Consider the following 27,880-nt stretch of genomic DNA (forward strand, 5'->3'; position numbering starts at 1 on the left):
CTAGTAAAAAATGAATAAAAAGATCACTATTATTTTTCCATTATTATCTGTTATTTTGTTATAATACTATTAGAACAGCCATTAGAACAGTAATTATTTAAATTAAAAATTTGAAATACTACCTCTTGAGATGGATAACGGCTATTACAAGTTATAACCATTGCAGAGGCCAATAATGGTTTCACCTAAATTAGAAGGTTTAGGGATATCAGGACACGATATTAGTTTGTATAACACACAGGCCTGTTGAGCCCATCCAACGCTATATGCACACAAAAGAAAGGGTTCTGCCTTTGGGCAAAATACTTTGAAGAAGTATTGCACTGTGTCAAGTGAACAGAGGCATGTGGACTGTACTTGATTTACTCAAAGATTATCATCTTAAATAAGCAAAATAAAATTATCAATGAAGTTGAAGGTGCGGGTTTATCTGTTGTCGTCACAAGTAAAGTCTTTTGGTGATTGGACCAAAGTTTGTTTAAATCTTATTAAGCCAAGCTTAATTGAGTTAGGTATGTTTGACTTGAAACTAAATTCATATCCAGAACCCAAAATCAGGCTCGGCTAATTTATATGTATGTCGAGCTTGATCCAAAACCCATCTTTGTATCAAGTTATATGCTATTCGAGCTCGACCAACCCTAGAACCAAGTTGAACTCGGCTTGTTCAATACTTGTATCAATTGTTGGCCCTACCTTCGGCAAAATCTGCTCTCCTGACCTTCTATAAAGTTATAAATTTGTTTCTGCATTTTCTTTTGTGCTGGACTGCAATTCTCGCAAAGCCTTTAGACTTACCGCATTATGGCCTGTTAACTTGCATTTTATACATTCAAGTTGGTATCCTTGTGAACTAATGGGGCATTGACATGCATCAACCTAAAGATCTATGAAAGCACAAATCATAATGCACATTAATAATCATAAAGTTATGGACCCCGCCAAAAGAAAATTAGTGAGATATTTATCCAAGTTATTGTTGATTTGCCAGAGGCTTATTATGAGTATTGCTCATGAATAAATTAAATGCTCAGACTATTTACGAGGTAATCAATTATACAATTGGTTGGACGCTCAAAAATTCTCTTAAAGTTAATATTGATTCTTGCTGTTATTCATAGCTGCTGCCTCTTGCCATTTCTATCATGATTAGTACTTTTGAGCCACTTCCAAGATTTATCAACAACTATAGATCCTAATCGCTTTGGGATTTTTTTAATAGTGGTCTATTCTCCACTTTCTTTCCAAATTTCTGACATTGTTTGAGTCTCAAATCCATCCCTTTGGCCGATTTACTTCAGAATTATTAACTTGCCAAAGCATTAACCCATCATGCGTTCCACAGAAGTAGCTCTAGTAAATGATGGAGCATAATTTACCAAATCCCTATCACGCAGCAACGAAGGGCTCCGTGCCCGGCCAACGGCCCTCCATGCAGCCATTTTTCTGGGACTGCAACCGCAAGCAACATAAACTCCTGAAACTGCGGCAATTTGGCCCTTCCAAACGTCCAAATGACCGTATAAGCTATGAGGTCTTATAATATTCTTGGCCTAAAGTTCAGACTCCGATGATTAGCCTCAAGCTTCTCTGTTCTGAACAAACCCATAATGCCATGCCCTACTGCCGGCCATAAAGCGCAAATTTATCAAATAATTACCAGCCACCATAGTTTACCACAGATCACAACGATAGTAGTGAAAGAGTATCCCTGACGCAAATTTACGAGGAAAAACACGTTAACACATCTCTACAAGAAACCAGCATAGAAAGCATTTCGAATTGCCATGCTCGAGTTAAAAAAAAAAAAAAATCTAAATTTTCAATTTTCACTAAATCCTGATAATAGTACATTTCATAATTGAGCAATCATGAGAATATGAAACAAAGTTGATGCCGCTGCCACTTCTGTCACTCCATGGCAGTGAATTTCTGTTCTCACAATCCCGTGCACCTCACCGGCCAACTTGCATCATCAAGAACCTACGGGTAAAAAGAAAAGGCAGGTTCCAGTGTTAAGCATCCTATAAAGCTGAAAACAAAATATCATGAACAAAATGCCATATTCTGTAAGGTAAATTAGCGGATGGAATCTAGTTGCACATGGAATATGCAGCCGTGTTACAATCAGGCATCTCACTTCTTCGCACCGTTACAAGTTCTAACTGTCTTCCATTGTGCAGCTCACATATCAAATTGTTTGCAAACAACAGAATCCAAGAAGGCACAGAGAAATACAATGGAACCAGCAAAATTAAGAAGGCCACAAGCAAGAAGTACAACGACAGCATGTATAAAGATGAGTAGGCCACGAGGCTTGATGATCTAGATATGGACTGTAACAATCTAAAAATAAAGAAGAAAATAATCTACCAGAGCCATGGATACCAAGAATGCCATTTATAGTTGCACATCCTTACAGGAAGCATATTGACCAATAAGTCTATGCATGATTAATTTGTTCCCTGTAGGAATCCCATATTAGATACTAGCTCTATCGCTCAATGAACGTGACCATGGTGGCATAATCAAGACCCAGCAAGCAAAACAATACATGACATGAAAATAAAGCAAAAAATGTGAATGATATTCTGGAAAATAAACAAACAAAACCACAACAACAAGCCTTGTTCAAACTATTTAAATCAGCAGATTAAAAGAGGGAGAAAGACACAAAATTAAGCACGAGAAGCTTATGGATACAAAGACGAAAATTAAATAAAATTAGACAAAAAATTGGAAAGTCAAGTTGCCTGCACCATCTGTAAATTATTCAAAAAGACACTATTTTTTTTTAAAAAATATAGATTGTTTCCTCTTTCAGGTTAGTGTTGGAGAAGCATTTTGCAGGAAAAGCATGGTAATAACTTGTAAAACTTTTAATCACCAAGCACCTGCTCGAATGGTATGAGATTTTTCCCTTTGAGCGAGAGCTCAGGGATTAACGGTCTCAGAAAGAAAAAATTGCAACATGTTTGCATATATTATAAATTTATACAAAGGAGCATCGAATTGAGGATCAGTTATGCACAGAGAGAAGAATGCAATTGATGCATTTGATTTAAAAGCAACATGCTCAAGGCAAATTAGAAAGTAGACACAAAGGACATTTAGAGATTGAAAAGACAGAAGTTAATATTTTGAAATCATGCAGTTTTTTCTTTTACTTTTTAATTCTACTTGAAGGTTTATTAGGTGAAAACTTAAAGGAAGGGGGGATTTTTTAACAATGGAAAATATTTTCCATACCTGCAGTCTTGTTTTTCCAGGCCCATTCTTGTGCAGCTTGAATCCCCTGCAGCAAATGCCAAAGCAGAATATTATTAACATGACAATAGCCACAAAAAGTTGAAATGGAACGGAGGGCTAGAATTTAAGTAATGCCTGTTGTGCTCGGCTAGGATCAATAACAGAACTAGCGGCCTGTAATTGTGAGTAATTTAACTCCTGGAAGAAAAAAAATGAAAGAAGAGGTGAGCCCAAAACAAATTTGCAAAACAATGGACAAAGCTAGGTTCCTCATAGACAACAGAAAAGACAAAAGGTTCAGTCACTAGAAGCTAAAGACAGACATCGCGAAAGATGCAGAATAAAACACAAGTACACAATTACGATATACAATGGGTGTAAAGAGAGAACCGTACACCACTGCCAAATTCAGCAATGGATGTTGTAAAATGAAAAATGTATACTGTTTAATATGTTCTACTGCCTGAAAACCAATAAACTATATCCTGCTAGTAAAAGTATTAATCTGAGATGACTTGGTGCAGAGACGAGAGGTTTCCAAAACATACGATTTTTCATTTCTAGCGTTTTAAACCAAGTAGATCACATCCTATGGTTCCTTTTACATTTTTATTTTGCAACACCCATCACTGAACTCAGCAGTGGATGTAAAGTTCCCTTTACAGCCGTTTGTATTATCTATGCATGTATGTGTAGAGAATAGAGAGAGAGAGAGAGAGACTTCTCTCCTTGCAGGACTTGCTGGTCAAAGTGATACCATAACCATTAAACCTTATCTTTGAGTAAATATACAAACTCTACAAAGATGTCATTCAATCATTTCTTTATAAAAACAAAATGTTCTCTATTCAATCATTACTTGCAAATCTGAACATGTGCATACATTGGATCTTTTTATTGTTCTATTCACATATAGAAAAAGGGCATTCTCGTGCATGAGACTCTCGCCATCACGGAGTCCAGGGAGGGTCAGATATATGCATCCTCACCCTCATGTTCAAAGAGGCAATTTCCATGTTTCAAAGCCATAACACTCAGGTCATAATTGAGCAATCGCATCATTGCGCCAAGCATCACCCTCTAATATCCGCATATAAGTCAAAATAATCATTGCCTCCTAGCTTTTTCGATTATTTATCTGTAGCATGTCGTTGCGATCAACTTTCATAGAAAAGATGCAAAGGTTGATGTCATCACTCAGTGTGACATCTTCTTACTTTATGTTGTCATCATTTACCACAAAGTAATTGCAAAACATTATCTAGATTAATTGTGCCAAAGCGAGTTGGTATAAACTCAATGCCATGCAGTGGAAAATAGATGAAAGATCTTAAAATAATATGGAAATATCAAAGAAGGCTTGCTATATTGCTCTCCACCTTATAAAAGAAAATCTTGGAATTGAATCATCCTATCAAAGGTTGTAGATATTGAACTAGAAGCAAGATCAAACAACTGATATGTCCACTACAGCCACCATATGGAGCCATAATCTTCAATCATGATTCTTGATAAGGGCTGCCTCTCATGCCCAAGCTTTTCAAATTCTCTAATGAATTCGCCTGTGAATGCATGCCATTCACACACCAATATTACCTTAAGGCCTTCCTCTTCTTTCTCCAGGCCCTCTGATAAAGACCTGCATATTCCTTCTTACAAGGCTTCCTCAAACTGCAAATGCCTACAGTAGTCACTTCATCACTTTGTCCTAACTGGCGCAACTCTTCCACATCATCTCATGTACTCATCGATTGGTCACCCTTTCTTAAAGGTACCACATAATAATCTGAATATTTTCATCCTTACCACATTACCCTCTTTATCTTTCCGACCAGAGCTTCATTATCATCTCCATCCACTGAAATTGCAGTCGATACTTAGTTTGCTTCTTTTAATTGCGAAGTCCTTATCCCCTATAGTTCAATCTACAGACGGAAAGCTAAAAAAACAACACAAAAGAATTACTTTACATCAAATCAGTAAATAGAAATTACGGTAGCCAATAGTGAATGAGGTTTCCATATTTTCTAGGATGCAAGGAAGACATTCAACACATATATGTGCAAATATACTTGTCTTTCCTATTTAGTTTTTATCCTGAAATCTGAAGTTACCTGTGTTGATGTGTAAACATGTGTCAGCTGTGATCATTTAATACATGTTGCACATGTTAGACATGCCAACTGCATAGTCAAGTAATGCTAGTCGAATGATGCATTACTTGAATATAAATAATATAGCAATTAACATGTCAATATCAATCAGTACAGATATCTAGGATGATTTGTGCTAGATTTACTCAAACTAATTAACATCAATGAAACCAAAATGTCTAAGTTTACAAAAAACTGGATAAACAACACAGCATAGCATAGCTGTTCTTGGTGATCTTTGCACCCTCATGCATGCGCGCTAACTGTTGGCGCAGCATACTTATCATGCCCCAAGTTTTGGTTTCTACCAAAATAAGATGAGTTCTGCTTTCATAATTTCAATGATTTTGTTCTAGTTTCAACAGTTTTGGCCAAAGAATCATAAAAAAAAGAGCATAAAGTTATTTTTTAAAAGAGCAAAAAAATAAATTAGACATCACTTTAGAGTATATTGTATTGCTTAGAACATCAGATCTATCATTTTGGTGTTTTTTTTTGAAACAGTCAAAAAAATCATTGCATTTTTTAGAAATATATGAACATATAAGAATCATGTTTCATGACTGAAACAGACCATTTCATCCTTTGATGTCAAAATAACACAAAGATCTAATTATCTAAATGATCTGAGCTCTAGGATAAAGAAACCAATTTCAGAAAGATTACTTTTCCATTAAATTTCTTAGAAGCCTAAGCTTTCAATTATTCTCAGAACTCATAAAATCCATGTTTATATGGAAAAGAAATGCTTCCCAGCATTTAGAGAAATAAAAAAATAGCAAAAAATAAAGGGGCATAAACTGTCCATTGTAGTTGTGGATTCAGTTCTGGCCAAAACCAAAACATGTTCTCATTTCAATTTCGGAGCATCAGCAAAATCGTAAAAGCACACCATGTTAATTCCAAGCCGACATGGGCATTACGTATGATTTAATCTTCAGGAAAGCAGGTCAAATTTTCTCACCTGAAACTAGACATAGCACGGGCAGTATAGCGAATACCTTAATCCCTAAAGGAAGCAAGGGACAAGTGTTCAATTGGAAGGAGCAGTCTTTTTTTTTTTTTTGGGGAACTCAAGCCTGCCAAGACTTTTAATAAGATGTCATGCAAAATAAATATTCATATGTTTCAATCCATTACTGTGTTTTAAGACAAGTACTTTCATGAAGTAAAAATGCTATATTTTTCCTGAATTTGTGAGAAATGTTTCGTAGATTAGATGCAAATAAACGTATTATAAGATATATACGCATCTCAAGAATTATAATATTTACAGTTTGGAGAATCTAACACCAACACAATTACCAGTATCCAAGCAACTTCGATCATCAGAAATTCATATACATAGAATCTTCAAACAAAGAAAACCATTGACATCAGTAGACTTCTCATATACTAATTCCCAATAGACACGTTATTGCTCTATTAATTAGAAATGAATATTTAATAATTAACAGGAATCAACAAGCACAACTTATTTCCACTTGTACTATATCTTTTCTTGCTCGTTTGCACCAAGTATTGCTGTTATAATTGCAATGAAAGGCCATTTACCAATAATTTCCTAGCAATCAACTAACAAAACCACTTCCTCATCTATTATATAAATACTGCCACTTAAAATAGCTTCAAACAATTCCATACTAATGACAACTCTAAGGCAATAATTTGATTCTCTTATAATCCAGAATTTACCTGCATATTTTGATGACCAGCTACACCAGAAGCTTGGTACTGAAAACACAAAAGAAAGAAAAATAGTGATGAAAAGAACTGGCTTCTGGAAATATAATAAACAGACAAAATGTACTGACCGCTATAGAAGGGTGAAGGAGCTGCAACTGTGCCTGCTGCCTCATCTGCATTTGTGGCTGCACCTGTTGTGGTTGGGAAACTTGTTGGGTAGACTGAATCTGTGTATGTGACTGGGTATGAGAGGATGGCGATTGAAGCTGCTGGACAAGTTTCTGCTGTTGCTGCTGCGACAATAGCAACTTCTGCTGCTGCTGCTGCTGCTCAAATAATGAAAATTCTTCGGGTTTCTCCCACTAAAACAGTAAAATTATAGTCATTATCAAATTTAGAGACTTGCAGAGCAAATTTTGTAAACCAAAAGGGAACTAAGCTATAGAGGACTCTCACCTTACTTTCACGAGTAATGCTATTGTAGTAGTATTTAAATCCTTCAGGAGAAGTGTGCTCTGTCCAGTTGCAAGTTAAAGGAACTGCAGGTGTAGTAGATACCGGAAGTGAAGGAGTAGCAGACCTAGATGAAGGCATAACTGCAGCTGGTGTGCTAGCAGGAGTGCTAGATGTTGATGCCAGTCCAGTCCAGGCAGACTGCAGAATGCATTTCATAAATGATGAACCAGTTAGATGTAAGGCAGCAAAAATATACAATACTCTCTCTCTCTCTCTCTCTCTCTCTCTCTCAGTCTCTCTGTGCGCGTGTGCGTCTGCATGTGTGTGTGTGTGTGAGTATATGCAGTACAATGTCGGATAGCAACACCACCACCAATAAACAACGATCTTCACATTGAAAGAAATATAATGCTAACCAGAAGGTAGTTAAAGCAAGAGCAATGTTGATTATAGTCCATTGAAAAAGAAAAGAAAAAACTCTCGAACACAAGCTGGAAGTTCTGGTCATCCAGAAATTAACTAAACTCTACCAATCTGAACATGCATTACCTGTTGTTTACCCGCTGGGGAAATTTGCTGCTGATTTACATTTGATTGTTGCATTAGCTGCAGCTGTTGTTGCAGCTGGAAAATTGCCTGCTGTGAAGACTGAAAGCTTGATTGTAAGGCTTGTGCCTGCTGCTGGAGCAGTATCTGTGGCAGTTGCGATGGCAATTGTTGGATAGGCTGCTGAAGCAGTTGTTGGGTAATGCTTGATGCAGGAAACTGCTGTTGATTAGCAACAGCAGGCATGGCATGCTGTTGGAGGCTTAAAGGATTCTGCAGTGCACTGGCAGAGGCATTTTGCTGGACTGAAGGCTGTGATGTGGACAACTGTGCTGCCAAACCAGGTAATTGTTGTAATGGTAGATTTTGGCCATAGGAGGTTAGGCTACCAGATTGAGGGACCTGAAGCTGTCCGAGCTGCTGCATTGGTGCATGCAAATTTTGAGTCTGCGATTGGGAAGCAGGAGTTTGTTGATTTTGATGCAGTTGCAGAGAAGGTGAGAAGTTTTGAGGGGGCATAAGTGGCTTTTGCAATGGTGATATTTGCTGACCAGCAACAGGGCGAACTTGTGTCATTGAAGGGTTGAAACCCTATAAAACATAAACACAATAATGAAATCCAGCATATTGATTTTCTGTATCCGTTGTGTCATCATAAATATATGGGACAGGCACAAAAACAGAAAAAGAAAAACAAAAGAAGATCGCAGTACCTGTTGCAATGAAGAAGATGGTATCCCTGAAAGATTCGATAAATCTCCATTTGTAGGACCACCAGTTACTCCCAAGGTACCAGACTAGTGTCAACCAATACAAATTGGACAAAAAGATTGGACAAAAAGAATTACTAAGACATAAGTGTAACATATAATAGGAAAAAAGATGATTCATAAGATGCTTACTGCTTCTGACGATGTTGCCATGACACCACCCTTGGCAGCTGACTGACTACCAGATTCATGTGCATTGAAGTGAGAAGATGGTCCCAGTGACCGTGGACTTGATGGATGCCAAGCATCAGGTGGCATGCGTCCACCTCTAGGCTCATCAAGATTGGCTGTGGGCCTGCAACAAAGACATTTGGTTCAAACATAGTTAACTAAAAAGGTGAACAGAAAAAAAAGAAATAATTCTGTTAAAATCAATCTACAACAATGTTTTAGGTCTTCAAGGTGTTTGTGAGACAAACCAGCATGGAAAAGTTGAGTAAAAAGTAAACTCCAATAATTTTTTATTGCAACAATGTGGGTTTCCCCAAACACTTTATTTTTGCACCATCGATTGGAAGTTCAATACTGTGAAGCTACTAGAAGGAAAAAGAAAAGGATGCTTTGAACATTCAGCGTGATCAGCTCAGGCATGAGATTGAAAATAAGAGGAAAAACTTGTTCACACGAAAACTTTTGCAAAATACAAAATGAGATATGAGGAAAGGCAACAAGTAGAGAAAGAAATGGCACTTCCATCACAAAAGGAATAAAGGAAAACTAGGGGATCAAGCAGTGACATAGAAAGCAGAATTATCTATTATTGTTCAACACATTGCCTCTTCTACTGGTACTTTGCTATAACTGTCTGAGTGGACACCTTCAAGGAGTTGGAGTGAAATGAATGAGATATTCCTCCCTCTGAGCTATTCTTTGAGACATCAGTGTGCACAAAAGACTTAAAATAGGTGTATTTACATCGTAAAGTCACTGATAGGAACTTTGGTGTACACCAATGGCCTTTCTAAGATCTATGAAATATTACAACAAGCTGTATAGAAGCAGAATGGGACATGTTCGGCATCAAACCTCATTTATCCACATAAATCAAAAGTATCGATAGCCAGATACTAGCATTCATAATGGTGCCCAACTGCTGAGGGAATATCAGTATCTGTATGGTAATGCTGGTCTCGTACCTAGTGTCGGTAAACGGGGTGTACGACTGAACAGGGGGGGGGTGTACCAACTGCAAGTTACCTACCAGTCTGGTTCTGTGTACCCTGTATGCTGGTATGACCTGGTATTTAAAACCTTGATCATAGGTTTTTCTCACTTCTCCATCTATTACCAAATTTATTTCTACTAACAAAACGATTTACTAGCTCATGTCATGTCTAATTAAGGGTCACAGAATCTTGTCTTACATCTTCACCTGCAAAGAATGGTTGCATCGGTCCTAAATAAGTACCTGATTATTAATGCTGCATCAGATCGAGGACTGAAACCAGGACCCCCAAAAGCAGGGCCACCCCTACAACAGAGAGAAATAATAAACAAAATTCAGAAAGATGACAAAATCTTCTTTATATGCACGATTTCTAAAGCTGGGCCTAAGGACTAGCAAGCTTTTTACTGTAAATAATTACTAAAAGAAAACGATAGGGAGATGGACGGAATCTAAAAATTTATAAGGACCTTGGTTCTGCAGGCCTGGGCCTCTTAGGATCAGCAAAACGAACAATTAATGGCTGATCACATCCCTGATGGCAGAGGGAGAACAAATACATCATCAAATAAGGCCCTAAGTAGAGAAAACTGAGCACTGTTTAGGAGAAAATTTACCCTCATCACATAATTTCCATGAAGGGCATTCATAGCTGCTACTGCATCCTCTCTAGATGAGAATTTTACAAAGCCACATCCTTCATACATTAAACAAAATACACATCAGAAAACATATCACAAAAGTTACAAATATGTGCAAGAAAAGCTTATGCAAGGTGTACAAGGACATACCGCGACTCTGTTTTAATTCATCTTTCATAATGTAGACATCTTCAACACGACCATATTGAGAAAAGATCTGCCACAAATTTATCGGACTTCAAGAAAGGTTCAGGTAGATAAATAGGATCAAGAGATAGCACAAGTATTAAAAAGAATAAGTAAAAGAATGGTTTTCCGCATAGTTATTTTTTGCTTACAGTATTTGTGTTCAACATACTTTTTGAAGCATACGCCCATGAGTATATATACATACATACATAAACATACATAAATCTATGGATGTATATGTATATGTATATGTGTATGTATATGTATTGCATATACGTATTTATATGTATATATGTATTTGTATGTGCATGCATGCATGTATATTTGTGTATTTATTTAAGTAAAAACACTAGCAACAGCACATAAATTTCTACTTTGAATCTAGGAAAGATGTTTTCATGTCATAATTTTGTGGTAGCCAAATCAAGAATGGAGAATGCATATTCATATACACAATGTATACATGCTGCCAAAAAACTTAGTCTCCTTCAAGAAAAAGTATAAAGAAAGCTTACTTCCTCAATCTCCTCACTAGTGGCTTGTTTATTAAGCGATGCCACAAACAGTTTGCGTTCAACGGCGCCTAAGAAATATGCAGAAATAAGGATCAAAATGCAATTAAACCAAAAACTCCTGAGTCCGATGTACATGAATGTGTGGTTCTTATAAATAGAAATGATGGTTCACATTAGCATACAGTGGTCATCAAAGTGAATAAAAAATAGATTACATATATAAGCAAGCAATAGGCGTGTAATATAAAGTTTGTATGAAGACCTTGCTTCGGTCAAGCACAAATCTATCATGAAATATCTCTGCAAGATATGTTTAATGATCCTATAACAACACTGAGATATCTCACTGTGCATAATGTTAGCCTAGCAGCTTAGATTACGCATGGGGGCACTTCAGTATGCCCAGTTTTGTGTTTAGAGTAACCACACTTCATCGTAGGAACAATGCAACATTGTCCAACTCTTGTTTATTTGTAGGAAAGGGATTGAACTATCTAGCCATATTTTCTTGCCTTAAGGATAATAATATCATGTCGAGTCTTGGAAACACTTCAGTGATGCATGTGTAAAGTAAATTACAATCCTTTTTAATCATGATGACCTTTAAGTGTCTCAAGGTGAAAGAGTAGAAAAGCTTAACTAGGATCTTTATTAATCGTGATAACCTTTAATATTTTGCAAGATCAAAAGAGTTTAAAGGCTTGTTGAAAGTCAAAGAAATATTTTGATCCTATCACCATTGCTATGTTTGAATCATTAATCATATATTGTCCATTACCTGTCTTAGAGTAACAAGAATCAACTGAAGAATGCTACTTACAGCACTTTAGGTCTTTGAAGCTTGATAAAATTCTGTCTTGACTTGACCCATCAGAAAATTAAGTTCGTTCGGGTTTTCCACCTACAGTAATACTGATGGCTAACAAAAAATCAACTCAGTAGTGCTATTTAGTAGCCTGTTTAGGTCTAGCAGCAGGATATATTTGTGTTTCCCATTTGCTTCACCACAAGTAGGCTGCAGGAATTTAGACACTTTACCAAGCAAAATAAATGGTCTCACCAACCACCCCCTCTACCCTCAGGTTGCAACATAGATCCATCTCCGACTACAAAGGGAAAATATGTAAGCATATGGACTGCAAAAGGAACTTGTCTACCAAAACAATCGCTAGCAAGATAATCTGCCAGGTCATTGAACTCCCACATATTGCAAATTATATTTATGCTGCCAAGCGATAGCATTGCTTGAATCATTTCAAGGATAATCTTATTGTTAAAACATGAAAACCATCTACATTGGTTATAAAATGTGTTTAAGCCTCAATTTAGTGCAGCTATTCACACCAAAGGGTCATGAAACCACATAAAGTGCCATTTCGTAGTGAACCCTCAGAAAACCACCACGAGATTGAACCCATTAATAAACAAGCCACTGGAAACTAAACACTAACCAATACCCAATGGTAGAAACCTCTTCGTATTTATCCACTCATCCAATGCCTAATATTATAAAACAACTCCTCCGACAATCTCCTCACAAAATCCCCGTGTCAATTCGTAAGGGTTCATCTTCTTAGCTCCAAGATCTAAATAGGCTACACGAACATCCTTAATATCCTACAAGAATGCCCACTGGATTTCATCAAATAAAGGAAGTCAAAACACTCATTTCTTTCTGTCATATGATCAAAAAAGGATGATCAGTCAATTGCCTATCATTTGAAATTTTCAACAAATCAAGTAAATATGGTGAATTACGCTTCTAATATAATTGCAGGACCTTGTCAGCCACCAACTAATCAAGGACTTCTATCCCAAAATTGACAAGCACTATCCGTATGGAATCTGGCAACAAGTGCAATTGAGCTTGTAAGATTCAGTAGAGGAGGTGAAGAATATTCTGTCAAAGGGCCATGTTTGAGCATTCACATCTTTCCATGCATCATGAAAAGCATTACATCCATGTATTAAAAAATGATTATCAAAAGGGGTGCTTAAACCAGAAAAACAGAATGAGAATCCAAGTTGAGCAGGTATATTCTCATTTCACCAAGTGCTGGTGATCCAACAAAAACTACACTTTAAATAACCACCACAAAATAGGGAAAACTATTGTTTATTTAGAACAACCACCATCAAGACTCGCAAATGCAAATGATAGGAGAGCCAAAAGTACATAAAATATAGATTTATGTGGTTCCGGTGATTCAGCAATAACAATTGCTACACACAACCACCATCAAATTTGTGAAAATATTACAATAATTTATTTTAGCACAAGAACAATCTAGATTTGCACATTCATCATATATTGCCAAATCTAGACAAAGTATAAATTTATTTGGTTGTGCAAATTTTGGAGCTCAAACCGTTGAAAATTGTAACTTTTGGTGTTGCAAGCTAAATTTGGATTTTGCTGCAGATGGCTATTTGATGCAAAACATCACGTGTATACAAGAATGACATATATTTGCAAAGAGATCTTTTGACGGATAAATTGATGTAATCATTGAAAGCAGTTGTATAAAAACATTATCCATTATCTTCCACTGTTCTCATGTTCTATGTAGCAAACAGTTGTAGTCTTGACAAGTTCTCAGATAAAATAAAAGTGGTATTTAGATGATTACCATGACGTTCGCGGTCCCCATCAGCATATCTAACTTGTATAGGGCCAGATCCCTGAAGAAATCAAAAATTAAGTTGCCCAGAAAAGCAAAAACACATGGAGGATAGAAAAGCAATACACTCACCCCAGGCAAAGTATATTGATTATGTAAAGCTCTGATAGCTCTATCAGCCTCCTCTGAAGTTGCATATTTAATGAAACAACATCCTGTAAATAAAAAAAAAAAAAATTGTTCCTTGATCCCAGTGGATTATTGAAAATTCTTTCCTATAGATGGTACAAGCTTCTGGATTTACAAATCTATTCTACAAAGGCATAGAGAGAATAATTAAACAGAATATTAGTGCAGACATCTGGAAGAAATTACCAATGAAAATTTAAACAGTTAGTGCAAGACTTCTGAACGAGGGAAAAAAAGACAAGTAGACAAGTATGTGCTACCAACAAATTAATATAACATATCCTGCAAATTTATACAAATGTGGTGAAATGATTTTAATGATTACATGACTCCAGTGCAAGGTATTAGTTGGGGCAAGGGTTCCAGTATGCCATTACTGAAGAGCATGACATAAGAGATGCTATAAATAACTTGAGGTCTACAAACAACAATATTTCGACTTTTATACCCAGATCTACATAGCTAGGAAGACAACAATATTGAGGACATGAGATCTCTTTATTTGCATCTAGGTACCATGCAATGAATCCACCACCACTATTTACTATGCACCGTTCTTGATCAGTTTCATAGTAATTTTTCCTCTCTATTTACAAAAAAACCCACAAAGTTGCACCTATCAATGCTAAAGCATTCCAAGAATAACTATAAATGAAAAGAGAATTATTGATCCTATAAAGGATGAATCAACCTGGACAAAATATTGTTCCCTGAAATATTTCTTGAACTCGAAGAGATTCCTTCCAGCACAATAATCGATTGCTGCCAAAGAATGCGCTAGCAAATTTTCACACTCAAAGGTACGTGGTTGATAAAAGGATCGATCATTCAATGTTACATGTGATTTCCTAGAACAATGCAATCCTCCAGAGTCAAGACATTATACATTTTTTCACCAACTTTCAGGAGGCCGTAGTAGGACAAATCCAATTCTTTTTAAGGAAACTAGGGTCATTTTACCTGCATCTAAGTGACAAAGCTGTAAGCATATAGAACTACCTCGGTACCATTATCCTTTGAACACAGACACAGAAAGAGACATATCTGAGCTAAACCTTTATGGTGGGATTCAGAGCTTGCATCAACCAAACACTACAGCAATATAAGCGAGAGCTGAAATAGCACAACTCTGATTATAACCTAGAGAGAATCAATCTTACTTAGGAAAAGAATAACAACACTAATCACCACAGTGAACCTAGCAAATCAATCTCAACTTATTTTGGTAATCAGGCTTGTTACTTGTACTGTGGAGCAAGAGAAGGCCATGACTTCTCTACTGGTCTCTTCCATTGACCATAATATTTCCATATGCACAAACCTAACCACCAAGTGTTTCCACACAAATAAAATTAGCATTAAGCATCTGTCAACCGTACTCAAGACATATAACGAAATCTTAAACCACTTGCATTGCATTGTCTTCCATCATCTAAAAGCAGATAAAAACAACACCCACAACACAAAATCCAGTGCTAGCCATAACAAGTCAACCATCTATACATGAGGTACAACAGCATAAGAAACTAAACTGATACAAACAACCAATAAAATTTTTCTGCAACAGAATCAAACGCTGGGACAACATAAGTGAAATGTAGAAGATCATGTTTTGATAAGCAGTCATCTGTTGGTCATATAATCAGATAAGAATGGCTTCCGAAAAGCCTTGCTGAGTCACATCCTTACAAAATGGACAAAAAATAAAAAAATAAAAAAAGATGAACATAGTGATCTTGACCATGCTTCCAGATCGAGAAGGTTCAACGACAGCGTATGTTACAGACTCATCAAGAGAGATGATAAACTACCAGAAAAATAACACACTGCACCACCTTAAAAGAGAAAATTAATGATGCCTAAGAAGCAGGATTTATATCTTTGAGCATTTACTAATAGCCAAGTGCTTGAGTAAATTCAAACCAAAAAATGAAACTATCAAATACCACAGAAAAATCTAACCATGCACAATTTGTCCATATGTAGGAATAGCTTGAATCACCTGTTGCTTTGAAGCATAATACTACTAAGTTCTATGCTTTCCAACCATCTTGTAAATTGCATTTTGAATTTATCAAATCAACAACCACTACAGTTCAGTGAGACAGTAAATACAGTTTTCCCCAGCATAAAAAACCAAAGGATCCAGATCCAGGCCATCCAAACAATAAGAGAAACCTCAAAACAAGACAAAATCAGCAAAAATGTCCATCCAAGAAAAAAATCAAGGCAATGCTGGTGGCCATATTGGCATTTGATAGATACACCATTTTTTCAGTAAGTGCATAGATATAAAACCTTAAAGGCAACTTCTGTCAATCAAGTTCTAGTTTTTGGAGACTTGCTTCCCCTTCTCTTTTAGAGGAGGGACCTGTTGATATACACATCAAAATAAGTAGAAAAAAATAATTTAGTTTCTTCAACTTTGAGGATGCTAATTATTTCACCAGGAATAGAAAAGGAATGTCAAGGCTGAAACCAAAGTTGGGAGGAGAAAGTACCATCACATGGAACTTAGTAGCAAGTTAATATCGACAGGCTCTTTTAAATAGCTTATCATCACAATAATAAATATAAAAAAAAATGCATTCTACATTAGATCTTTATATCACCCAGTGATTTCATAACTGATCTTACTGTGCCCATTTTACTACTATACTGAAAAAATGAACATATCAATATATTAAATACATTTCAGCAAGAAGAAAGTTGAGTGAATCTTTCTACACTGGCATGTGTTAGACATTCTTGTTATCAAGTACTCCACAGGTATGGCACCATAGGTCCACTCTTACGGTGATATACCAATATAGTCCAATTTGGTTAGAAGCCATCATTTGGAATGTGCTTCTAATTTATCAGGGTATCAAATGAGAGATTGTGGGATTTGATTGCAATTGTTAAAACAAACATACATGAAATAGATTTCAAATTCAAAACGAGAAAAAATAAGAGAAAAAATAAAAAAGGCATGGTTAAAAACAGCACATAAAGTATAACTGATGACATTTGAGGTACAATCTGAAAAGCCAAGAAACGGCACTTTGCAACCAGCATAATGTTATGCATCGAAAGATGACAGAAAAGAGAACAACAGTATGTTCAGTAAATTAACAGATCAAGATATTACAGTAACTTGAAATGGCAGGAGACTCAAACATCAAACTTTGACTTTCCAAAGCAACAGTCCTCTCACTAAGCTTCAGGACTATTTTTCAGAAATCCGTGGCAGTGCACCCATTACACAAAAGAAATCATGGTTCCATCATAAGAGATCAACCTCCCCATTGGAGATTATTGCATCAAAAGAGTTGCCGCAAGAAATAGTGCTGTTAAAATTGATATGATACAACTAGAAGTAACACCAAACATCTCAAATCTAATCTTCATATCCTAAGAACTAAGACCCTGAAAATGTTCGTTGCAAGAGAGAGAGAGAGAGAGCACAACTCTACATATTGAGCAATACTGGACGGAACTTGCAAGCAAGAAATGACCAACAGGCCACTGGTATAGATCGTCCTGAAATTTTTTCGTGCATGGAGCACATGATAATTTTCAATGTACCTGCTGCAATACCCCCAGTAGTAGCTCAAAGTTACAGAACAACTTTCACAAATATGATATCAGCATTTCCGTGCAGGGTAGATAAGGTGAACAATGCTTGAACAGCGCACATCACAAGTCAACAATATATCAGAATATTTGGAGTTGGAGTTTCATATCGCAAAAAAGAAAGAATGTTTACGAAATAATCCTGATAAAAATAAAACCAAAATGCTGTGCCAAAGCAGAACATCAGTCACCTTACGCTCATGACTGGAAGATATAGAATGGCATCATCAAACAGGATCATCAACTTGCAAGATTATAAAACAAAACATTTCAGCCTATTGCACCTACCCATTCCAGGCAGCAGACAGCTGTAGCACTTAAGAATCTCTAGAAACTAGTTGTTTCAATAATATCTAACACCAAATATGATTTCAGATAGGTTGTAACATCAAATTTCAATGAACAGACTCTCATCAGAAGGTAAAATCTCTGTACTTGCCAAATACAGCCAACTATTTTTCACAACATCTTGGCTCAAAAACATAGTGCTCACATGCATAAAACAAAATCCATCCAGGTCCACCCCAACAGAGTAAAGGCACATGAAAAAACATCATCAGCACATTTCTAATCCACAAAGGCAACATCATTTTTCTCAACCATCCATTCATATCCAAACCAGAAAGGAAAACATCAGGTGATCATCAAACCAGCTGCCCATGTTCAGTCCAAAAACAATAGATAAATGCTCAGAACACCAACCATCCATTCCCAGTTCACAAAGACAAAACAAGTCATTTCAAGTAAAAGCCATTAAGAGAGCTTTCTATTAGATAAAATTCATGGCAATAATTTGCGTGCTTCATACTGCCAGTGGGTAAACTTAAAAGATAATGTTCACTTGCAAGATAATGTTCACTTGCAATAAGAGAATGGCTGAAACTTCCACACAGTGAAATTTTTGCCATCTGATTGACAGGGAACCAGAATACAAGATAAGAAGCACAATGATAGTTATTAATTAATAAAATGTTTAAACCAACCAGAGTTCAAAGGTCACCCCAAATCATCCAACATCCTGAACTGCTATGATGAAATTCAAAGCCATTCAAGGCATGAAACAAGCCCTAATATGAAAAAAAATACGTAAAAGTTTTCCAGTATTTAATGTCGTAGACAGCATCCTCAACACACAAAAAAAGGTGCATAATGCTGTCACTTGCAATACACCATTTGCACAGGACTGAACAACACGGCAGATTAATGCTACAAAGAAAAGGACCTATCAACTGCAAATAACTTGCTTGATAGTGTTGGCAAAATGCCCTGCCGCAGTGTGGTACTAGAGCAGAATTTATTTACAACCAGACATTTAACTGCTATAAACAAACAACTTTTAAAAGTTTCCATGATCTTGTCTTTCTTCTGGATGCACAAAAAGGACAAAATGGAAACCTTGCCAACTAAAACCACAAGCACTCACAACTGTTGCATAACCTAACTGAGAGGAGGCATGACCTTATTGCTCCAGTTACCCCCCAGAAGACCTGGAAAACAGACACAGATACAGATCACAAAGAAATCAGAAAATGCATCCGAACGTACCTTGTTGCTGTCCAGTTTTCCTATCCTTGATCAAAGCCACTTCAATAACCTCTCCATGTTCCTCAAATAAGGGTCGAATCTAAGAAGAAATAAGTAGCTTATTGAGATGAAAACTCTATGCTAATATACAGAAACATCTACAATGATAAAGATGGAAGGCAGATTTGACCAGGAAGACACTTTTTTGGGTAATACCAGGAAGCACATTAGATATGTAGATGAACATTCGGCAAAATAACTGCCTTATGGTCCCCATAGACCGTAAATAACAGATAACTTTAAAAAAAGGAAAAACAACTAAAACAAGAATAGCTAAAAGGATCAATTGTATAACAATCTATCGCAAATAATGATATGTTCAATAGGCATCTCATGGATGCAAGATTCAAATTAACAAATAATACAATTCCATGTTTGAATACTTCTGTCCACTGACAGTGAATAGATAGGCAATCCAAAATCTGGAGCTTCGATGCCACCATTTCCACCAAAAAAATCAGTTTGATAACCACTACTATGCGATTTTAGTTATCAATAAAACAACAGTAGAAAACTAGGTGCCACCTAAGCTATAACCAACAGGCTGAGCTCAAAAAACTCTTAAGTTAGATTTATAACCCATAATAATGATATCAAAATATGGGAATCCTGTTAGCTTCTTGCAATCCAAATTACAGCCTCCATTCTATATCTCACCTTGTAAAACCCTTTGACAATGATCATCAAGGTTTGCAATCTACGTACCAAACACCATACGGTACCCAACCAGTACACACCATAAAGAGTATTGGTAAGGTACATACCTCAGTACTGACACTCAGTACAAGAGGCATACCAAGCCTCAGCAAAATTGCAACATGGTACAGCATGCCCTGTACTAGGTGGTACAGCTAGCAAACCATGATGACTATCAAGATTCCAGTTGCTAATAAATAATATACATAACATTTGTCCAACACCATATCCATAGTATGAAAAATGACCTATTATGTTCAAAGCAAGGATTTAAATACCGGTGTGTACCAGATGAACATCGACCAAACTAGATCATTGTTAGGTTACCGATATCGGTAACTCCAATATCTGTTGGCATTGCATTGGTTAACAAATTTCTGTGCCAATTTGTAACATACTCTTATCATATGACATGGATCGTGGCACAAGGGTGTTGGCCCGATAAAAAGGCAAAATATTCATCCGACCCTATATTAGTAAATATCAGGTCATAGGATTTGGTATATACCAGCCACATCATATTAGCATTTACGCCTACCCTAAATTAGTATATATCAGGCCATAGTTGTAGTTGCAATATACCAGCCACAGCATATTAAAATATATCAGCCAATTGGCTCACATTAGCATATACTATAGATATCAGGGGAGCTCATAACAATATAAAAATAGTAAACCAGCATGAAGCACAAGGGGATACAAATATATCTCACTCATTATTTCAAGAATGGTTTGGCTTCAAAATTTTCTCTTACATCCCCTATCTTTTTGAACATCTTAGATCCGTTTTGCTTGTTTAATCGAATGTACTATTAGTAAAATGCGTAAATGTTTATATCTTTATATCCAAAAACATCATGTGTTCAATATTGCTTCATATGTTAGATTAGTTTATAAAGCTCTAGTTCTTAATTGACTAGTCAAAACAAGGATCTAGGCCCTGCCTTAATGGGACAATATTGTTCCAATAAGAAAATGGGACAGGGACAGGTGCAGGCTCTCCTCATATGTTAGATGTCCCAGTTCTCTCGTAAACTAAGACATCCCGACTGTCCTCATCCATCCTAACAATATCAGTTGCATCCCAACACTTGAGACAAACCACAATAGTCAAGATGAACCGGGACATCGGGGTGAATCGGGACATTTTTTTATTTATCCTTGTATTCGTGTTGCTACTGATTGTTTTGGTCCGTACAGGCCATACCATACTATTTCCATATCATACCATCCCAAGAGCAAACACCAAGGCCCAATACCAAGGTTTAAACCCTTGGTTCAAAACATGTCTTAAAGGCACTACGGCCCGTTCAAAATACCCAAAAGGAAAGAAATGAATGGTTATTCCACTATATCTTAGCATGACATGAGTCCCATCTCAATTCTTACCAATAATGAGCACAATACTCTGCCAAGCCAAAATCAGCATGAGCTATATGAGCAAGCATATTCCTTGGTGGTGAGTTTCACAGTCAAATCCCTCATCTTTCTTAAAGTAACTTACACCAATCACCTCTCTACCATTTGCTCCATTTTTGTATTTCATTAATAAAGTCCCTTCATACCCAAAATTTTATCAGCCCGCAACACACCTTGCCAGCATGGCAAGTTTTCTTTACAATCTCCAACTTATTTCCTAAACCAGCAATATTAAGTCATTCGAGCATTTAGGTGTCCTAAATCAAGACTAAAACATTAACAATATACAGAACCATTTCTACAAAAATTAGACTATAATTATTGTAACAAGCACCACCTTAAAAGCCCTCACTTTAGGACGAGTTATTTCAACCTTTCATCAGAAGAATGAGAACTTAGTTGTCAGAATGTTGTACAATTGAAAACTCCCCAAGTTAAACTTCCTCAAATTTGGCAAATACTCATCAGCAAGGCAACACTAGATGACAACAAAATTGACTTCAAAACAAGATTCTATTTTGCATTTTAACATGCAATGAAACACCTGAATAGTTCATCAGCAAATAAGAAATAAGTAAAATCAGTGAACAATTAAACATCAGATCACTGCTTAAAACAAGTGGTAAGCAACATTAAATGACAACATAATTGACTTTAGTATAAGATTTTATTCACATTCTAACATGCAATGAAGCACTTGAATAGTCTGTTAGCGAATAACAAATGAAAACAATCAGTGGACAATTAAATATCTGATCACTGCTTTGAATTTAACATATGCTAGACCAATAAGGTGATATCAAGATACCTATAGATTGTAAAATGAGGGTAGTAGCTAGAAACAGCATATTAGCCAATTATCTACTATATATAAAGGAAACTCCTGGAATTGGGCAGTCCAAGATGGATTTTAGGAGTAAGCTTCCATCTGCAAGACCCATGTTTTAAATATGTGAGGGCACTCAAAAGTATCTCTGGAAGCATGCAATCCCCCACCTCTCTAGCATACATTTTGCCCTTTTAAAAAAAAGTAAATAAATACATAACCTGTCTCTCTAATCCCCTTTAATAGGCATGTGCATAGCATATGCAAAATACAGGTTTTACATAGATAATGCTCAACTCAAATCAACTAAGCTTAATCCCAAACTAGTTGGGGTCGGCCATAAAAATCATTTTCTTCCATTCCACTCTATTTAGGTCCACTTTTTGCCAGATATAACAATATCAAGTCCTTCCTTACTACTTCATCCCATATCATTTTTGGTCTAACTCTACTCCTCTTTCTTTCTACATATATCAAATCACTCCTTCATACTAGTGAATTCTCGATTTATGTCGTACATGTCCAAACCATCTAAGTCATCCTTCCTGCAATGTATCCTCAATTGGTGCTACATCTACTTCTTTTACAAATGATTTCATCTTTTATTGTATATTTACTTGTATTGCCACACATTCATCTCAATATTCTCATTTCAACTACACTTATCTAGTGCACATGGTGTTTTCTAACTGCCCAACACTGTAACATAAAGCATAGCTGGTCGTGTAACTATCTTGTAAAATTTTTTCTTCAACTTGGCAAGTATCCTGCAATTACATAATACTCTATATGAATAATCGATTCTAAGTATCATAAGTGATCGCTCTTAGAAACTTCATAATCCTCAATTTTCACTCTACCCTTATCTCTGTTTCTAATTTTACTAAACTTATATTCCATGTACTCCATCTTGGTCCTATTTAACCCGAAATCCTTGGATTCTAATGCACTCCTCCATAATTCTAACTTATGATAAACTCCAATCTTAGTTTCATCCACTGAGATTATATCATCCGCAAACAGCATGCATCAAGGAATATCATCCTAAATATGTTTAATAAACTTATCCATAACTAGCATAAAAAGCTAAGGACCTAGAGCAGATTATTGGTGTAAACATATTATGATAGGAAACTAACTTGTATTATCATTAGTAGTTCAAATACTAGGAACCGCTCCATTATATATATCCTTAATCACATTAATACGACTAACATAAACTCCTTTTTTTCTAACACCCACCATAAAACTTCTCTAGAGACTCTATCATATGCTTTTTCTAAATTGTTATATTTGTTATATTGCTATTAATATATCTATAATTCTTTGACATGAACTTGAAAACTGTCTATATGGTCTATATGTACATGCATCACTCTACAATTGAAGAGCATTTATTACAAAAAGCCTGTCCTCAAGCTATAGGTATCTAAGACTAGACAAGTTCAACACAATCATTCTATTACTTCTAAGACTTATCACAAGCCATCCAAACATGTTAGGGGAACTCCAATCGTCACACGCTAAAAACCCTATTGAGCCATCACCCATGTCACTTGCTAGATATGTAGTTGGGAAATTGGGATCTTGCAGCTTAGGCATTGAAAGCACCCTTAGTGCATCAAATCTTGCAAAACCATCAGATTTTAGAGATTAATTTTGCGAAATTTCAGATTGATACTCTGATAGCAAAAACATGATTGGTATTGAAACATTTGAATCTTTCTTTAATTACCATGAAGTTTTTCACAGTTATTGTTCTCGGTCTTTCCTCGCAACCACATCAAGAAGGGTCATCCAAACATTTTTTTCTTTGGGGTTTCCAAGTTTTCTCATGGCCTCCGTTGACCACAACAAATGCTTCCACCTGGAAGCATTCTTTTTTTTTCTTTGGGGTGGTTTAAAACCAATCCAAACAAAAGAGATTCTACTCAATATTGACTTTGAAGCTTCTTGATAATTAGCAATCCCTTTTCCAATCTTGCTCAATCTTATATCAATTCCTTGATTTAAGCTCCTACGGCATTTTTGGTTCAGTCATCCTTTTTTCGCTCCAATTGTTCACAAGATATAGTTGACCAACTTAAACTATAAACGTCCAATTAAGCCCCTTGCAGACATAATCAGCTCTTATTTCTAACCAATAAGTCATTTTTTTTTTATAACTATTTGTTGGCTTTGCAAAGTTTTTCCAATTGCTTTACAAGGGCATACTACACTGCCAAATCATGATTGCACTATTAGCACAAAGTAGCTTCTACCACACTTTTGTATTGTTGCTAACCCATTTTTCAAGTCTTTTTCCTCTTTTGTTGTACAAGAACCAATTGTTGTATGCTCCTTCCTCCCCGTTCCTTTATGCTCCTAATACTTGATAGAATGATGGTATATACCTCCTTTGCAAACAAGACCTACAAAGCCTGCAAAATTCAACACCACACCTCTTGAAAGGCTTCTAGACAACAATCAAACACATACACTTAAACATGATCAAATTGACTTCGTTTTATTATTTCTATGATGAAAGAAGTCTATATATCTCCAAAACTTACCAAGCCCTTTCTATCTTCTTCTTTCTAACAATTCTCTCTTTGGTTCCTCTACCTCTTACTCCTACTTTTTCTTCGTTTACTATGATTGATACCCTTGCCCCTATTTCTCCACTTCCCTTATCTATGGACCTCCTTTCACTCGTTCTCAACATATTGGAGTTCCACTTTAAGTCTTCTTGCAATCATCTCTGTTTGTTTCGGTGCAATAAATTTGAAGGTTTGAAGCCTATACAATCCCCATGTCTCTTACAGCCTTTGGATGTAAACTTCAGAAAGTTTTATATTAGTTCATGTAAAGTTCCCAGATTTGTTCTTATAAGCCCTATTTTTCTAGTATTTGTTTATAATATGTTAGGTAAATTGCATGAAGGGACACATATTAAAACTGAAACATCCTTTTAGTTTGGTTCATGAATTGTATATCCTTCAGAGAGATGTGGGCTGCTTGAATTTGTAATTTCTGGCTGCATGTGTGCACAATTCATATTCATTGTTTGGTTTATCACTTTCCTTTTTATAATATCAGTAGATGAGATCCATGGGAATTTTGGCTACACAAGTAGCCGTCCCCCTATAAACCCCACCCCCCACCAACTCCACCACAAAAAAGGGAAAAAAAACTAACAAGCGATTCAATACATGGTATCTAGAACAACCCCAAAGAGATCTTACCAGCATGCTAGCTATTACCTTCTTTTGCTGTTACTTTCAGCACATGCATGCATTTCACATAAATTCAACTCATGTCACATCAAGTTTGAATATAATGGACTAATTCGTTAGAGTTTTAAAGTTTAAAAGTATATGAAATTAAATAAAATCAACGAGATCAAGACCAAAAAAATGGAGCTTTGAAGAAGTCCATTATTCAAGAGTTATGCTATAATAATCATTCTTGAAAAAAATGATCAGTATATGTGCAACTTCCAAGAAAATTATCATGGAAACTACATTTCTATAAATAGTAACTATGATTTTTCCTTGAGTGCTAGGCAATTACATGATCAGATGTCACTGACATGTGATTCACGCATGGAACTAGAAAAATTGGTATATGTGATTCCTTTTTGTCTCTGCCTATTATGTGTTTCCAAGAAACCAGCAACTAGTAAACAAGGGTTTACTTAAAAATCATATCCCCATTTGCGCTATAATAGCAGTAAAAAGCACTTTCACATGCATATACTAGTATAATACATAATACCACTCTCAAATTTCATGTAACAGTAGTTTTTAGACAGAAAAGAAAAAGCCATATGCGCCTGGTGATATGATATATGGAGGACAAATTAGATCAAGTGAAGATGATAAAGAATTTTCAAGGATGCATGTGCCCCAAAAAGGGGAAAAAAGAAGTAGCAAGTAGATAAATACAATTATAACTTACATCTTCTTCAGTTGCTGTCCTTGGAACAGATCCAATAAAAAGTTTAGCAAATTTGTTCCCATCAGCATGATCTAGAAAATTAAATGCCAACATATGTCAAGAAAAAGGTGTGAACAAATAAAAGAACAAGAACCATTAGAATAATTGTTCAAGTGGAGCCAAGACAAATACAGTTCCAGATACTAGGCTCGTGCATTTCATTAATATAACACAACCAAAGAAAAGTCTGCATGAAACATGCTTTATGTAACATTACCAAATTCATTGTGCACGTACATGACAGGAACTTAATATATATTTTCAGAGAGAATAGAGAGGGAGACCTGCCCGCACTTTAATTACCCAAGCACAAACACCCTGCAGTGGACCACCCAAGATTCGATCCTAGAACCTCTAGGTGCTAGGTAGAGGGATGTGACCATAAAGACAAACTCCTAATCACAGGAACTTAATATACATTACCATAGCAATACCGCAGCAAAAAATGGGAACTTATCGGCTTGCTATGAATTAGCACTGCAATGCTGCAGCAAAAAGGAGAATGAACAAGATTTCAAAAAACGGGTAGCTCAAGACTCGGAACATGCAAATTTAGGTTGTAGTTCTTGCCACATTTGTGGGAGAAAATTAGTTATTATGATAAAATATATCCTCCTTTTCCTCTCACCCTCTCCTCTAACATGATTTGGTGATCGGGAAAACCATTGGGATCCCCTGGGTTGCAGTCTACCAAACTAATTTGAATGACAAGAACAAAAATGAAAACTTCCCATCAATTATTAACATCAAAACCTATGATGCAAAAACAACTAAGAACCCTAACCAACAAAGATCGCCGTAGACCTTGATGTGATACCAAAAAGGATTGCAAGAAAAGAAAAAAAAAGGAGTGCATGAAGAACCAAAAATAGAAAGAAAAATAGGGATATTGAACTACCTGGAGAACCACCGCGAGCCGAGAACCCACGCTTCGGGCCGCCATCCATGGGCATCGGATGCCCGAAGCCACCAGGACCTCCGCCGCGGAACCCGCCTCCGGAGGGAGGGTAGTCCTGAGGGGCGCGGTAGGGGTGGTAGCGCCCGCCGCCGCCGGCTCCCCCGGAGAAGCCCTCGCCACTGCCTCTCGGGTAGCGCGGGGGCTGGTGGGTGGGGCTGCCGGAGGACCACCGGGACTGCATTCTTGGATGCCTTCCCCCGTCGCCGAAGCGGTCGCCGGGGCGGTCCCCGAAGCGGTCACCAGGTCGGTCCCCGAAGCGGTCGCTGGGTCGGTCCCCGAAGCGGTCGCTGGGTCTGTCCCCGAAGCGGTCGCCTCGGTGCCTGTCCATCGAGAGAGCTAGGGTTTCTTCTCGGAACCCTTATCGAAGGAGGGAAGGAAGGTGAGCTAACTCGCCGGAGAGATTTAAATCGGGAGAAGCGAAGGTTGGGTCTCGAGCAGGCGTAGAGCCAGAGGCCGCAGCTGTTTATTACAGTGAGGGGGAGGAAGGGAAGGACCGGCCGGGATCTAAATCTAATCGCGAGCACAGAGCGCGAGAACCCTTGGCGGCGGGCCTGTCCTCCTTTTTGAGATACTTTTTGGAATTTTCGCATATAACCCCCTCGCTAAAGGTCAATTCATAAAAAA

The 27,880-nt window shown here is 36.8% G+C and overlaps 1 protein-coding gene across 1 annotated transcript; it reads right to left on the reverse strand.

The window, feature by feature from the left end:
- Window positions 1-1,644: 1,644 nt before the first annotated feature.
- On the reverse strand, window positions 1,645-27,826 carry LOC103706487 (flowering time control protein FCA-like). Its single transcript, XM_008790599.3, has 19 exons — window positions 27,197-27,826; window positions 26,260-26,330; window positions 19,341-19,419; window positions 14,124-14,206; window positions 14,001-14,052; window positions 11,371-11,438; window positions 10,817-10,883; window positions 10,643-10,722; window positions 10,496-10,560; window positions 10,269-10,331; window positions 8,993-9,155; window positions 8,804-8,887; window positions 8,094-8,681; window positions 7,545-7,742; window positions 7,217-7,450; window positions 7,098-7,136; window positions 3,385-3,447; window positions 3,250-3,295; window positions 1,645-1,983 (listed from the first exon to the last, which is right to left on the reverse strand). The coding sequence occupies exons 1-19, from the start codon at window positions 27,582-27,584 to the stop codon at window positions 1,976-1,978; spliced, it is 2,439 nt and encodes an 812-aa protein (XP_008788821.2). The 5' UTR covers window positions 27,585-27,826; the 3' UTR covers window positions 1,645-1,975.
- Between the last annotated feature and the right edge of the window lie 54 nt (window positions 27,827-27,880).

This window comes from Phoenix dactylifera, chromosome 7 (genome assembly GCF_009389715.1).
Source record: "Phoenix dactylifera cultivar Barhee BC4 chromosome 7, palm_55x_up_171113_PBpolish2nd_filt_p, whole genome shotgun sequence".
In the NCBI taxonomy this organism is placed as follows: domain Eukaryota; kingdom Viridiplantae; phylum Streptophyta; class Magnoliopsida; order Arecales; family Arecaceae; genus Phoenix; species Phoenix dactylifera.